The sequence below is a fragment of the Mugil cephalus genome, chromosome 15, assembly GCF_022458985.1.
Source record: "Mugil cephalus isolate CIBA_MC_2020 chromosome 15, CIBA_Mcephalus_1.1, whole genome shotgun sequence".
In the NCBI taxonomy this organism is placed as follows: Eukaryota; Metazoa; Chordata; class Actinopteri; order Mugiliformes; family Mugilidae; genus Mugil; species Mugil cephalus.
This window is the reverse complement of record NC_061784.1, coordinates 24,140,633-24,156,044: the sequence shown is the minus strand read 5'-3', so window position 1 is coordinate 24,156,044 and position 15,412 is coordinate 24,140,633. Positions and strand designations below refer to the sequence as shown.

The following is a 15,412-nucleotide window of genomic DNA, read 5'->3' as shown; positions in this document are numbered from 1 at the left end:
CAGTCGCAGTCTCGCCACCAGACCCAGTGTCTCATCAGGATCTGGTCTCTGTGGTTCCTCACAGAGCTTCAGACTGTGGACGGGGTCAGAGAAAGACGTGGGAGGAGACACGTCCACAACAACAGGAACCAGAGCATCGTCTGGCTCAGAGGAACAGAGGAGCTCTGCGTCTTCTTCCTCATCTACACTGGGTTGTTCTGCAGAGAGACGTGGGTGAGGTGCTTCAGAGGAGCTGCTGGTGGTCAGGATGGAGGCCACGGTCTCGTAGCTGGAGACAGGACAGGAAAACCGTGAGACAGAGCTCACCCTGAAATCACCACAGCAAGTCAGCGAACTCCAGGCAGACGACATGCGCCGCTCAACGGCTCCGTCTCAGACTTTGTTTTGGTGCAAATCCAAAGTGCAGCGTGAAAGGAAGCAGTGACTGTTCGACACTGAGAAACCACCACAAAGCCTTTTTGTTTTATTCCTTTTCCTTATAACTGCACGACAAACACACACACACTGGCATTAACATCGGCCCTGGTGTGAGAGATTAGGACGAGGAAAAGCCTTTTCAGGTGCCATGCAGACGAGAACATCATTCAGTTTGACCGATTACACCGGCTCCCTGGACGCATTTCAAACCAAACAACCAAAATAAAGACACATAAAGACGACAGGACGGGGCGTTCGTTAACCTCGTGCTACAGTTTAACTCATCCTTATATTATATAATGTAGTGTAATTACATGTGCTCCCGATCTCAATAAGAATTTACCAGATTTGTGAGAATGATCAGTCGTGTGAGTAGATGTCACTTCAGCTTCTTTATCCAGAACAAACTTTTACCAAATATGTGTATTTATGTATAAATTCATTAATTTAACTCATGATTGGCCAAGTATTTTTTAATATTCACTCTTACTCCACTAAACAGACTAAACATATTTATTTATGTCCTTTATGTGGGACTTCATTCAACGTTCTTTATAAAGGACCAAGAATCTGCCTCCATCTCTTAAAGCATCATCTTCATCTTCAGGGACCAAATGAAAATGTATTTAATCAGTGAATTTTAGCGCCGTATGAGCTTTTTATGTGTCGTTGTCGGTGTAGATCTAATGTTGCTTTTGATGTTTTGATTGAGGAGCTTCTTTGATTTAACATCTCTGCCAGATTTATTCTTTCTTATTCTCATTGTATTTTTAACATAAACTAAAGTAAAACTCAGGGACGACTGGTATAAATGTGCTAACAGGGCTAATTCCTCCCAAACTAACACACAAAAAGATGAGAAAATTATTTTTAAAGTAACTTACAACAGGTTTTTTTTTTCAGTTATGGATTTGAAAGATTTATTGGACAAAACTAGAAACATGGGGACGTTGGGGTTTAAATCCTAGTAACGTCCTTTCATCCTGTTTTTTTTTGTGCAGCGTTGGCTAAAGCTACAAACGTCTTTTAATTTTTTATTAATTTTTCCCAGAAGCTTCATTTTCTTATTTCACATATTTTGATGCTTGAAGAAGTGTCTGAACAGAACATGAGTGTTTCCTCAGTAGTTTGACTTTTTCATTTGGTGTTTGTGCTCGTTAGTTACTGACGTGAAAGAATTTAAAATGCAGTTTATTAGTGTAAAAGGAACCGTTCCCTCCACCTGTTCATTGTTTTAGTTTATCATTAAACTGGTTTATTGTGTTCTCATGCTCTGATATTATACTGATATTAAACTGCAGAATGTTTTTTCATCCAGTAAATGTGAGAAGTTGACTGTTTTTCCTGATTCTGGACCAGTTGAGACGTAGAAACGTGAAAGTGCAGCTGTAAACGCTGTAACTGTGTGAACTGTGGGTGATGTTCGTTTGCTGCTTGATTAATGAGCCCAGTCACCAGATTTCACCGCTGATCATGACGTTAGAAACGTGGATTAGAAACGTGTCAGCGCGTTCTGCATCAGCACAGGCTGGAATCACTGCAGCCGAGCGGCGGGCGGAGACTCACCCTCTAAAAAACACCCCGACCACGGCCGACATGAAGCCGGCCGCCGCCGCCTCCTCCTTCTCCTGCCTCCCCGCCCGTGTTTGTGCACAGACCTGGGTTCTAACGCACACAGAGACACGTGTTACTGTGCTGCAGGTTGATCCTGGCTAAAGACCCGGAGAGAGACGAGCTGAGGAGGAGGTTAGTCTGTTCTGCAGCAGCGTGGAGGAGGTTAGTCTGTTCTGCAGCAGCGTGGAGGAGGTTAGTCTGTTCTGCAGCAGCGTGGAGGAGGTTAGTGCGCCAACGTCTGGTCATGCTGCGAACAACAGTCACCCACTCACCCCCCGGTCACACCCTCCTCTTCCTCCTTCTTCTCCTCCTCTTCCTCCTTCTTCTCCTCCGTTTCCGTGCCCTCGCTCATCTCCACCGTGGTCTCCTCCACCGCCGCCCACAGCTGCTCCTCGTGGTTCATCGAACCCCCCCGACCTCCAGACACGGCGTCGCTTCGTTCCTCCTCTCGCGCCTCCTCCGCTGGTGGTTTTTCTGACGGCTGGAGGTCCGGTTCTGGTTCTGGTTTAGGTTTAGGTTCTGGTTCCGGTTCTGGTTCTGGTTTGGGGGGAAGGATGTGGAGCGAGGGTTCTTCCCGGTTCGGCTCTTCGGGCTCCTCCTGCTCGGGCGGCGCCGCACTGAACGGGTTTTTAGAATCATCTTCTTTCTGCTCTGGTTGGAGCTGATGTTTAACGGCAGCATCTTCTCGGTTTGAGCTGGAAGAGAAAAGAAACACATCGTTAAGATCAGGAGCTCGTTCAGGAAGCAGACGAGCAGCGAGGCGGACGAACCCAGACGGGACAGACGGGACAGACGGAGCAGACGGAGCAGACAGACGCCCCCCCTCACGGGTCCAGTCTTACCCTCTGCACAGAGGTTCTGCCCCCTCCCCAGCAGAGATACTTTCTGTGGTATCGTTCCCACTTCTGGCCTCTAGCACTTTCCACAGAGGAACCTCGGCGTCGGACAACCTCTGTGGAGGCGGCGCCAGCGTCAGGACCTCTAACGTGAACAGTTTGTCCTGAACAGGGGGACGTGAGGAGGACGACACGTCCTTTTCTGGGACAGTGTTTGACAGAGAACCTTCCTTTATGAGAGAGGGCGACTGGAGACTGGATTCAAGGCAGAGACACAAAGAGAAAATGAAACAAGGGAGAAATAAGATGCAGGAGAGTAGAAGAAGAAAACGAAGATAACGAACGAAGTACTGTGCATGCACACGCAACAACACAACACATAACAGCACAACACACAACAACACAACAGCACTGAGGAGGGTGTTCACGGATTGAGTATCGTTGGTATCAGCTGATTAGGGGTCGATCTCCCCACCTCAGAGAATCACAACCACCACCACAGAAGAAGAAGAAGAAGAAGAAGAAGAAGAAGAAGAAGAAGAAGAAGAAGAAGCAGTAGGACAGAAGCTTGAAGCAGAGCCGCTACAGAGCGAAGCTTTGATTTGAAAACTTTTAATTTGAACATTATAGTTAAAATAAATAAAACGAATGAAGAGATAGACGATAAAAACAAGCTTTTAAAATAAATGCTTCTCTCTAACTGACACGTCAAAAAAACAGATGAATCTTACGTCTCCTCTCTGTGTTCAGCTAAAATAAACCGTTCCTACTTTTATTTGAGGTGATTCATGTTTTGTTTGTGCTTAATTAATAAATCAGTAAAATAATATATGTGCATTTCCTCCTCCCAGCAAACAAAGTGTCACATATTCACTGAGGTAAATGTGCAATGAATATTTTTAAAGAGCTGAGCTGTCATCTGAGTCATGTGCTCTATTATTATATTTACAGGCCAAGACACGGAAACATCTGTGCATCAGTTCATTGTGAATCACTTATTTAAAGCTGCATCATGTTATAAATAAGTGAGAAAGGAAGCAGAGATAAGTTTTACTTCCACCTTCTTATTTTCAGTTTTCTTTCCTCTTGTAAATATTATTTAGTAAGACGGGCCAGGTCCTAGGTTTAAGTTACAGTGTTTTATCTTTTAATGGAAGCTGAGTGAAGTTGTTCACTGTACAAGCTTTTAGTTTCTCGTTCTTCTTTCTCTCTGTATAAAATATAGTTATCATTTCACTGCATCAAAACCGTGACTATGAACTGGCCTCAGTGTCGCTGTTAGTTCATCAGTTTGCACACGTTTTTATACATTCAAACCTTTAGTGGAGTGAAAAGTACATTTATGATTCTGATGATTCTTCTAAAACCCAGAGACGCTGATTCTTTTAGTTTGATCGTTCATGGTTTAATTATTTAGAGATTATTATTAATGATAATTAGTTTGATCTCTGTGTTCATGCTGTAATTATTATAGTTATTATAATAATTATTATTATATTTCTCCAGACTACCAGGGGTCTGGTGAGGTCTGGTTTAATGGACTCACCACAGAGGAGGGAGGTGAGGAGCAGGAGCAGGAGCAGGAGGAGGCCGTGAAGGAGCAGCTCTCATCTTCTCCTTGTCCTCGTCCGACCGGTTTTCCTGAGCTGACACCTCCTCCTCCTCCTCCTTCCTCCTCCTTCTTTCCACCTCCTCCAGCAGCAGCTTCTCTTTCTCCTCCTTCTCCTCTTGCAGTCGTCTCCTTTCTCCTTCTTCTCTCTGCCTCCTCCTCTCCTCCTCCTCATCCTGCCTTTTCTTTTCTTTCTCTTCCCTAAGGAGTCTCTCCTTTTCTTTCACCTCCCTCTTTCTTCTCTCCTCTGCCTCTTTCAGTCTTTTCTCCTCCTCCTGCTCCTCCCTCTTTCTTTTCTCCTCATCTGCCCTCCTCTTTCTCTCCTCCTCCTCCTCCGCCTCCAGGAGCCTCCTTTTCTCCTCCTCCCTCTTCTTCCTCTGCTCCTCAAACACCCTCCTTTTCTCCTCCTCCTCTTTCATCTTCCTCATTAAACTCTCCTGCTCCTCCCTCCTCTTCTTCTCCTCCTCCTCCCCCCTCCTCCTCCTCTCCTCCTCCTCTTTCATTTTCTGTTCCTCCCTCCTCTTCTTCTCCTCCTCCTCTTTCATTTTCTGTTCCTCCCTCCTCTTATTCTCCTCCTCCTCCTCTTTCATTTTCTGCTCCTCCTTCTCTTTTGCCTCTTTCTCCTCCATCTTCCTCCTCCTCTCTTTCTCCTCCTCCTGCGCCTCCAGGAACCTCCGTTTCTCCTCCTCCCTCCTCTTCCTCTGCTCCTCTTCCTCCTTCATCTTCCTCATGAAACTCTCCCTCTCTCTCCTCCTCTCCTCCTCCTGCTGCTCCTCCCCCCTCCTCCTCAGTCTCTCCTTTTCCTCCTCTAACTCTACGCGTCTCCTCTCCTCCTCCTCCTCTCTTTTCCTCCTCTCCTCCTCCTCTCTTTTCCTCCTCTCCTGTTTATCTCTCTTCTCCTTCAGGAGTCTCTCCTCCTCACGTTTCCTCCTCTCCGTCTCCTTCTTCACCTCCTCCTGCTCCTGCAGGAGTCTCTTCTTCTCCTCTTCTAAAACTCTCTTCTTTTCTTCTTCGTGTTTTTTCCTCCTCTCCTCCTCCTTCAGGAGCACAGCTTTTTGCTCTTCCTCTCTCCTCCTCCTCCTCTCCCCCTCCTCCCTCTCCTCCTCCTCCTCCTTTGCTCCTCCCTCTATCTTTCCTCCTCCACTGTAGAACAGATAAATAGATAAAATCCTTTACTCCTTCGTGTCTGTGAGTCACCGTCATCACATCCATCACATGTCACATCCTCAGCACAGATACTCACCCAGGAGGAGGTCTGTTAGAGGCCTCCTCTCGCAGAGTCCCCCCCCCCGGTGCTCCCCCCTGGGTGGGAGGCTCAGGGAGGGAGTGGAGGAGGAGGAGGTGGGGAGCGTCTACGCTAACGTTCTCATCGTTTTCAGCGTTTGTGTGCGTGTGGGTGATGAACGCAGCCACGACGCTGGTGGAGGGCTGCGTGGGGGCGGGGGGGTCGCTGCAGGAGAAGGGCCACGGAGGGGGGGGCGCTATGATCAGCTCTGAGCGGGAGGACGGGGCTGGACTACGGACACAAACACCAGGAGGTCAGGCTGGAGGCGTGCAGGGGGGGCGGGGTTAGCGGCTCCTTTTAGGTGCGTGGTGCATTCACAAAACACACGGTTAGCTTAGCTTAGCTTAGCTTAGCTTAGCTTAGCATGAAGACGGCGAGCTCGAGGGAAGGGAAACTAAAACCTCCGACCTGCTCTCAGGGAAGCTGAAGGCTCCAGGTCCTGGTTTATATCCAGGAAGTGTTTAAAAAAGTCAAATAGAAACGTAAACTTGCACCGTTTCCTCAGAGGTTCCTTTTTAAACCTCTTTAAAGTTCAGTCCCTTAGAACTGAACAAGATACTGAGAGCAAATGTCTCCTCAAAAAACTCTGTTGCATTTGTTTTTTAAAAGCTTTTTGGATGTTCTTAATGAAGTTATTATAACTGGAGTCTGGAGTCTATCCCTGGAATCCGTTTAGCTCAGTGGGAGGAAAACAAGATGGCGACGATGGCGTTTGTCTCTGTTTTGGTTTTACCAGGCTAATGTTTTTAGCCGTTAGCATGACATGAGTTTGTAGTTCCCATATAACACATGAAAAACTTAAATGACACTGTAACAGTATGTGGATAAATCCTGTTTGTACGACTGGTTTACTTTAACAACAACTAATCAGAAGAGCTAATAAACGGAACGTTACTGGAGCTGCTAATTGTTTACACACGGGGCGGCCATCTTGGAAACTCAACTCAGGGGTAGTGACTCTTTCCACTCTCTCCAGATGGGAAACATGCAAGAACATGCAAACTCCACACATAAGGGATTAGAACCCAGAACCTTCCTGCGCTGGGCACCACAAACACTTTTCTATTTTAACCTCTATCTTCTCCTTTACTGTTATTTATTCTACTTTCTGACGTATTATATTAAATAAACCCAGGTCATATCATTCTACTCATGCGGTGTGTTATTGTTGTGTCTTATTGTTGTGTGTTGTTGCCGTTCAGGGATTAATAAAACTTTCTGTGTCTGTACTGTGACGTCCCGTTATAGTAACTTAAGCTATATATTGTGTTGAAAGACCCATAAACCGACAAACCTCCGTGCATCGGTCAAACCGTGCTCTTTGCTCTTTAGGTCCAACACAAGCATTAAACGAGGGGTGACTCTGTGAGGGGATGTGATGCAAAGCCACCGTGAAGGACTCAGGGCTCCACAGCAGCTGCATGCAGCATCAAACACACGGTTCCTCTGAGCCTCTTATTCCAGTTTTCCAGCCTGGAGTCAAACCCGTGACCTCACCTGTTCTTCCTGGGTCCTGCTCTGTTTTCCTGGGCCGGTCTGAGCGGAGGGTTAGCGGCGCCGCCGTTAGCCTCTGCCTGGTTGTGCTGAGGGGAAAGAGGAGGAGGTGGAGCTCGACTCAAGGGGCTCGGAGCTGCTCCTTTAGCTGCAGAGGAGGCCTCGCGGTCCGGCTGAGGGGGGGGGAGCGCTGAGCCTGCACAGACAGAAACACACCACGTAAAGAAAAGGAAGGAGGCTGGTTGGTCCAGACGGTTTCCAGTAATCAGCGAATTATCCAGGACACTGTGTTTCTATTTGTCCCATTTTAAAGATATATCTTTCATTTCTTCCTGAACTTTGAGGAGTGAAGTCACGTATGTGACGAGTCGTATCAGAGGCTTAAAATGATCATATATAGAACATACAGCAGAGTTTATTATGTAGCTTTACCTTTAAATAAACTTTAAATAAACCAACTAACTAAGTAGTTCTATTTCTAGTTACGGCTCTGGTTCTGGTTCTAGTTCTAATTCTAGTTCTAGTTCCAGTTCTAGTTTTAATTCTAGTTCTAATTCTAGTTCTAATTCTAGTTCCAGTTCTAATTCTAGTTCTTGTTCTTGCTCTGGTTCTAGTTCTAGTTCTAACTTCTAATTCTAATTCTAGTTCTAGTTCTAGTTCTAGTTCTAGTTCCAATTCTAATTCTAATTCTAATTCTAGTTCTACTTCTAGTTTTAATTCTAGTTCTAGTTCTGGTTCTAGTTCTAGTTCTAACTTCTAATTCTAAGTCTAATTCTAATTCTAGTTCTTGTTCTTGTTCTTGTTCTATAATTCTATTCTAATTCTATTCAGTTCTTAATTCTAGTTCTATTCTGTTCTAGTTCTAGTTCTGATTCTAATTCAGTTATTAATTCTAGTCTGTTCTTTAGTTTTTAGTTCAGTTCTAGTTCCAGTTATTAAATTCTAGTTCTTGTTCTAGTTCCAGTTTAATTTAACAATTCTATCATTTCTAGTTCCATTTATTCCAGTATAATTCTAGTGTTAGTTGTTCTGTCAGTATAAATTTGCTGTCTAGTTTAAATTCTAACAGCCATGTATCAAATTTAGAGTGTGTTGTAGATTAAATGCTGCATTTTTCTTTTATTTATAAACATATTTTATTTCAGGAAAAAGTTAAAACTGTTAAACTGAACTACAGTGAAAACCAGTTGTTGTTTTTCTTTTTATGCTGAATGTAACTGATAAAATAACTTAGTTACTTTTAGAATCAAGTAATCAGTAATCAGATTACTTCTGGCTGCAGTACCTGTCTGACTGATCTGAGGCGGAGGACGAGGAGGAAGAGGAGGAGGAGGAGAGGCAGGGAGGGGGGAGGAGAAGAAAGCGTGGGTGGAAAGAGCAGAGGAGCGTGGGAGGGAGGCGAGTCGCCCCGGAGCCTCCGGGTCACAGAGAGCGTCCAGGTCGGGGCTGCAGAGGAGAGGGACGGGGGACACGTCTCCTCCAGCCGGGACAGAGTCAGGGACACCTGAGACACAAACAGGAGGAGGAGAAGAAGGAGGAAGGAAGGAGGAGGTGAGGAGGGAGAAAGGAGATCTGAGCTGGAGACGGAGAGGAGAGTTACCTGAGTCTGAGGAGGAGGAGGAGGAGGGGTGGGAGGGGGGGTCAGCTGAGAAGGGGGAGGGGGAGGTGGGGCGAGGGATGGACTTGACGACGTGAGGTTTGAAAACGTGAGAACGTCCTGACGCACGATGGAGACACAGACACAGAGACAGAGACAGAGACAGAGACAGAGACAGAGACAGAGACAGGTTTAAAAATGAGCTGAGGAGAATCATGTAGTTCAAAGACAAACAGAGACAGAGACAGAGACAGAGACAGAGACAGAGACAGAGACAGACCGGAGACGGAGGAAGGAGCGTCGCACGCTTGAACCTCCGGGGGGCGCCGCTGGCACGAAGACAGAGCTGAGGAGAAACCAACGTTTAGTCTCAGAGAGTGAAAGTGGAACGAGTTTCACTGCAGCTTCTCCACAGTCACAGCACAGGAAGGATTTATATGAGAGGGTTTAACAGCTCTTCTGCTCACACATGCATGTTAATACACTCATGGAAATGAATATTTTAGAGAATATACTGATAAACTCACTCCCTGAGTGTTATTTTAAAAAGTTGACTCTGACTGATGGGACTATATTCACCGTCCTCTACACTCTCACTACCTGGATGGATGATTTGACCAAAGGACACAGAGGGGACGAAGTCTGGTCTGTCTTTATCAAGTGAAGCCTCTAAAACAAAGATATTACAAGAAGTAAGAGGAACCACTGTGGAGGGGAACGTAGTAAATGCAGCTTCTGCTTGGACAAACCTGAAACTCACAACTAATGCTGATAATATATGTTTTATATCTGTAGACGAAGAGTTAAAAAAGTTTGGAGTAAGTAAGTGACGAGGCAGCGAGGCAGAAATAATCTGATGTTAAAAAAAATGTGCAGAAAGTTGCTCCATGCAGCAAATAAACTGAACTCAGGGTTTATTGACAGGTCTTTGAGTTTGGTCTCATTCTGAGAACAAATGTAGGAAAGATTATGATGTTTTTGTGGATCATGCACAGCTCGGATCATGCTCAGATCCTCCACATACACTGACACACTCTCAGTATTTGTCTTTGCAGAGTGAAGCTAAATGTCGCTGAGAACCAGGTCAAACCACCACAAACACACACAGGTGAGAAGAACACGAACCAGCCGGACTCTTGGTACCTTTTGCAGAACCGGACTGGAAGATTCTGGGCAGGGAGGGAGGCTGAGAGACGGTCCAGGTGAGAGGAGGAGGGGGGGAGGAAGACTTGGGAGGGGGAGGCTGGGGGGCGGTAGAGTCGGGCTTATGGGTCAGAGAGGTGGACAGAGTCAGGGATGAAGCGACGGGGGCGGTGGATGTTTTAATAAAATCAGGTGATGGAGGTTCGGGAGCTGAAGGAGTAACGTCTGCTGGAGGTGAAGTGGGAGGTTCAGAGGGAGGGGGGAGGACGGGGGGAGACTCAGACTCAGGCTCAGAGCTTTTAGGAGCTGGAGGGTGAGGAGGTGAGATCTCCTCTGGGAGGACGGAGGCGCTCGTTTTTTTGTGCTTCGACCGGGGCGACGGCTGAGGGGAGGGGCCAGGGGAAGGCGGCACCGCCTCTGATTGGACGGGGGTGTTGGAGAAAGGATGACGGGGGCGACGGGGAGAAGGGCGGGGGGCGGTGGGGAGGGGAGGCCGGGAGAGGACGGCAGGGAGGGAGGCAGAGGCTGGAGGGAGGGAGGGATGGATGGAGGGATGGATGGATGGATGGAGTAAAGGATGGCAGGGAGAGAGGGAGGGATGGATGGATGGAGGGATGGATGGATGGGTGGGATGGAGTAAAGGATGGCAGGGAGGGAGGGAGGGATGGATGGATGGATGAATGGATGGATGGAGGGAGGGATGGATGGATGGATGGATGGAGGGATGGATGGATGGAGTAAAGGATGGATGGATGGATGGATGGATGGATGGATGGATGGATGGATGGATGGATGGGTGGGATGGAGTAAAGGATGGCAGGGAGGGAGGGAGGGATGGATGGATGGATGAATGGATGGATGGAGGGAGGGATGGATGGATGGATGGAGAAATTTACAGAAACACAAACAATGGAAGGAAGACAGAGAGGAAAGAAATAAAGAAATCAGCAACATGTAAAACCATCTGAACCTCCTGAGACCTTGTGTCCTCATATGTGGACGCTAAGTTTTAGGTTTCATTGCAGCTTATTCTGCTTCATTTAAACCCGTTGTCCTCGTTAGTGGACGTTTTAGTCTGCCATCTAGTGGAAGCAAAGGGTCATGATCAGATTCATTCTACAGATGATCACAGGACAAAAGTGGACGAGGAACAAAACCTCATCACTGTTAAAACTTATTTATTTATTCTCATGAACGTTTCTAGTTTGATATGATGCAAATTTAACAACGAGCTACAACGACGCTAATTAGCAAGTACTCGTTTGAGGACGCTGGGACTTCATTGTTCTGTCTTTGCTCGGTCGTGTTCAGGTATTAAAATAAACAGTTTTATATTTTGTCACACATTAGTGACTTTATTATAATATAAATCATGAAATAATCCCAGTGTCCACATATGAGGACATTATTTTTTTCAAAAACTACTACTTCCTGTTTAAAGATGATGCTTAGTTTTTATATTCTTAGAAATTCAGGTCTCAGGTCTCATGAGGTTAATGACTGGAAATGAATCACATGACAAAACAGTTCGTAGGAGCTCAGCATGAAAGAGACTCAGCCATAAAAGTGTAAACTCTGTATAAACTGTAACTGCTTTGTGAGTTGTTACCATTTGAATTATTGAGGACTTAGACCTTTAATCTGTTTTGTAGAGATCGTCGTAAAAATATATTTTTTGTTCCGGGGATGGTGTGTTTTGAGTCTTTTTTTCCTAGAAACCGTCATTGTTTTGGATTATTTTAGTTTCCTGTTGACGTTCTACAGTGGATCTTATTCCTTGTCCACGCGGAGCTTGGACATTCTGTCCCCCCCAGTCTGTCCCCCCCCAGGGGTCAGAGAGAGTAACACATTCACCTTTACTCCCAGAGGCCGGAGAGAAAACGGTGCATGTCCCAACGCTGCACATGTGGCGATAGAATCACAGTTATTCTGATTCACTGTGTTCACACCCTGAAGACGACACAAGCTGGAACCTGTAGGTGCTTTGTTTACTTGAGCGTCTGCACCTGGATTTTCCCATTTTGTCTCATTTTTCGGACGGTTAATAGATATTTAGTCCTTTTAAACGGGGCTGTTTGCTGAGTGTTTTGAACCTGCTCAGTTCTCAGGAGCTTAATTTGCGTGTTTCCATGTTCAGCTGCTTCGTGCTTTGCATATTTTGCAGATAATTTTCTTGCAACTCATCCGTCAAGATTCAGTATCCAGTAAAAACCCGGCGCCCTCTTATGAGCTACGAGCTACTTTTACCTCCTTTTAACTTGCTCATACTGTGGATCACTGAGACTCTGGGAAGTTAAAACACTTACTGGTTTATCTTGGCACAGTCATCTCTGTTCTGTTTTGTGTTTGTATTTTTGTTGTGCTTGTGCGTCACGCTGCTCAGCCGGGGCTTAAACTGCCCCCTGGGTACAAATAACTCTGAATGTTTTCTTGCTGCGACCAGTCGACTCGTCTCCATCTAATAAAGCTGCAGCAACAGTTGGATTAAAAGGAACCATATGAACCATCTGTGGTGACTTCATGTCATTGTTCCTCTCACTGAGGTTTAACTAAAGGACTTTAACTCGATGCTGCAAAGTTCTTCCACCACTAGTTCAGAATTTTTGCAAAAATGTAAAAACTTTCATTGCAGGACTAGAAGTGAAACTTTAGTCTATGAGCTAAAGCAGAAGCATCGGGGACGACTCGTCTGACGTTGGAGCTTTTCATTTATCTGATCTAAGGGCGGAATTAGTCCGTGACTTAAAATAAAAGTGATATTTCTGATAGTTTCTCTTTATTTCCACTGAAAGGTGTTTAGTGAATGAGCTTTAACTCTGGTAAAGTCTCGTCTTTACGTGATGTCACATAATTCTCTTAAACTTTGTCACTTTGAGGAAGTTAGACTTCAGATGAACTGGTCACATGACCTGGTCACATGACCTGGTCACATGACGCTGTCACATGACCTGGTCACGTGACCCTGCATCATCTCCAGGGACCAGTGTTTCCACTGCACTTTAGAGATAAACGTCTACGTGAATACATCTAAAAAAACCTGAGCAGAGCGTTAAACTGTTTGAGCTTCAGATGTTTGAGAGGTTTTTAACGGAGACTCTCAGTGATTCTGATTCTGAGGAGGACGTATATTATATGTGTCACCAGTGTGTGAAATACTGCAGCATAATAAACTGAGTCGAACGATTCCTGTTCACACCTCCTTCCCAAAAACAGCAGGAGGAGAAAGGAGGAGGCGGCTACCTGAGGCTGCAGGAGGAGGGGGGGGTCCGGAGGAGGCTCGAGTATCAGGCGGAGGAGGAGCGGGACGATTTGGACGAGTTAGAGCGTGATGAGGAGCTGCAGCGGGACAGGACACAAAGAAAAGAGGAAGAGCAAGGAGAAGAGGAAGAAGGAAACAAGGAAACATGAAAGGCGTGAGGAGAGAGCGAGCGACGAGGATCCGAGAGAAGAAACAAACCTGCAGCCGTCAGCGACTTCCTGTCCTCCTCCTCATCGCTCTCGTTGAAGTCGTCCAGATTTCCGATGTCCGTGGGTTTGACGCTCATCAGACTGGCCAGACTCTGCATGTCTTCATCTCTGAGGACAAACACCACCATCATCATCATCATCATCGTCACAGAGAGACTCTTATTAATACTAATGACTCAGGATGTGGTCAGAGCATCCATGTTTTAAACAGCTGGTTCATATCCACCTTCAGCTTTTATCTGATTTATTTAGATTCATATATTTATTTATCGCTCTGAGCAACATCCAACATCATTATCTGTGTGCAGACGATGCTTATTTACCTTTTATACCGTTCACTCTCTATTCCTGTTATTTTTCTGTCCCTATGTGTGATGTTGTAAACTGGACTTTCCCCCAAATAAACGCTGTTTTATTCTATTCTATTCTGTTCTATTGAGACATGGACGTCACATCATCTTTCATCGGAAAAGTAGGAATAAAATATCTTTCATCACTTCTCAGGAAGTTATTGTGACAATGTGATTCATATAAGTGGAATAAAAAAATTTAATTATTGCATCTTTATGGGCGTTCAGCTATATTGTTATATACAGTGTGACAGCGCTAAATGCTGATAATGAGATAATGATGAGATAACGAGATCTGGAGAAAACACAGGAAATGAACTCGTTATCGACGGAAAATGGAGCAAATAATAATGTGTGAAGAGTCGACTTAACGTCCTGAGACCCTGTGTCCTCATATGATCCTCACATTCACTCTGCAGCCGCTTGTTCTTATTCTATTCATTTAAACCTGTCGTCCTCTTACGTGGACGCTTTAGTCTGCCACCTAGTGGTAGCAAAAGGTCAACACACTAGTCGGAGTAAGAACGTGATTCATTCTGCAGCCGATCACACGACAAAAGTGGAAAAGGTACGAAACCTCATCCAACGTCACGACTGAAACTATTTATGATGATTAACTTTTCTAGTTTGACTCATAAACTGAACAAATTCTATCATAGTAACAAACCAACATGTCACTAACGAGCAAGTACTCGTTTGAGGACATTGGGACTTTGTTTGTAATTGTGTTTTTACTCAGAAATGTTCAGGAATTAAAATAAATAGTTTGTTAACTTGTTGCACACTGGTGACTTTATTTTTTTAGTAACTACTTCTTGTTCAAAGATGATGTTTAGTTTTTATTCTTCTAAATAAACTAAAGGTTTAAGGCATGTGAACATACACAGACATTTAGTTTGTTTGTCTCATTTTGTCGTCCCGTATCTTTTTTTTTAAATTGAACTGAAGCGATGGACTCACGTTGCTTTTCCCTCCCGGACGAAGACGCAGGACAGAGACAGCTTCAGCGTGGCCTCCACCACTTTGACGGACAGCGGCTTCAGCTTCAGGGTCAGGTCGGTCTGAGTGGGCGTGGGGCTGGCGAAGCGCTTCAGGTTGATGTCGACCGACGCCAGAACTTTGCGGTGTCCCTTGTTCTCCTGTGGACGGAGACGATGGAGACGGAGACGATGAGGACGAGAAGAGAGTTGAACGGAGTCGGGTTCAGTTTGATACTTACACCTTCAAGGACAAACGTCCAGTCTTTGTCCTCAAACTCGTCAGCGTTGGCTTCCTGAGGGGACGATAACAGAGACATGATGTTATACAAAAGCCTGTTCATGGCAACTACTGCAGATATGCAGCAGTCAGCCGTAACATTATGACCACCTTCCTAAAAGTCTCTTAGCTCAAACTCATGATGCTGTGTTACTGTTTTATTTCATTTTTATTTCTCTGATACCTGATCAGTTTAGGATCTAGTGAGTTTGGAGGCCAGATGAACAGCTTGAACTGTTCTCTGTGTTTTTATTTTTTAGTAGTTTTTAAACCTCCTGAGACCAGAGCTTTTGTTTTGTCATGTTTAAGGACCTTAGGAACGTTGTGTTTCTGAGAAAGGAA

General features: G+C 45.3%; 1 protein-coding gene across 12 annotated transcripts in view; it reads right to left on the bottom strand.

Moving 5' to 3' along the window:
* Window positions 1–15,412, bottom strand: part of LOC125021099 (EH domain-binding protein 1-like) — a 33,357-nt gene that overhangs the window by 11,640 nt on the left and 6,305 nt on the right. For 3 of the 12 annotated variants that reach the window (XM_047606952.1, XM_047606953.1, XM_047606959.1), the window contains exons 4-15: window positions 15,033–15,086; window positions 14,774–14,952; window positions 13,453–13,571; window positions 13,236–13,331; window positions 9,996–10,520; window positions 9,133–9,198; window positions 8,856–8,972; window positions 8,541–8,759; window positions 7,259–7,451; window positions 2,304–2,726; window positions 1,984–2,082; window positions 1–268 (exon numbers count right to left, since the gene is read on the bottom strand). The exon at window positions 1–268 is cut by the window's left edge and continues 419 nt beyond it. In XM_047606952.1, the coding sequence (XP_047462908.1) occupies window positions 1–268; window positions 1,984–2,082; window positions 2,304–2,726; window positions 7,259–7,451; window positions 8,541–8,759; window positions 8,856–8,972; window positions 9,133–9,198; window positions 9,996–10,520; window positions 13,236–13,331; window positions 13,453–13,571; window positions 14,774–14,952; window positions 15,033–15,086 (2,358 nt within the window). The remainder of the gene's footprint in view (window positions 269–1,983; window positions 2,083–2,303; window positions 2,727–7,258; window positions 7,452–8,540; window positions 8,760–8,855; window positions 8,973–9,132; window positions 9,199–9,995; window positions 10,521–13,235; window positions 13,332–13,452; window positions 13,572–14,773; window positions 14,953–15,032; window positions 15,087–15,412) is intronic. The other 9 variants (XM_047606960.1, XM_047606964.1, XM_047606954.1 and 6 more) reach the window with 8 other exon arrangements.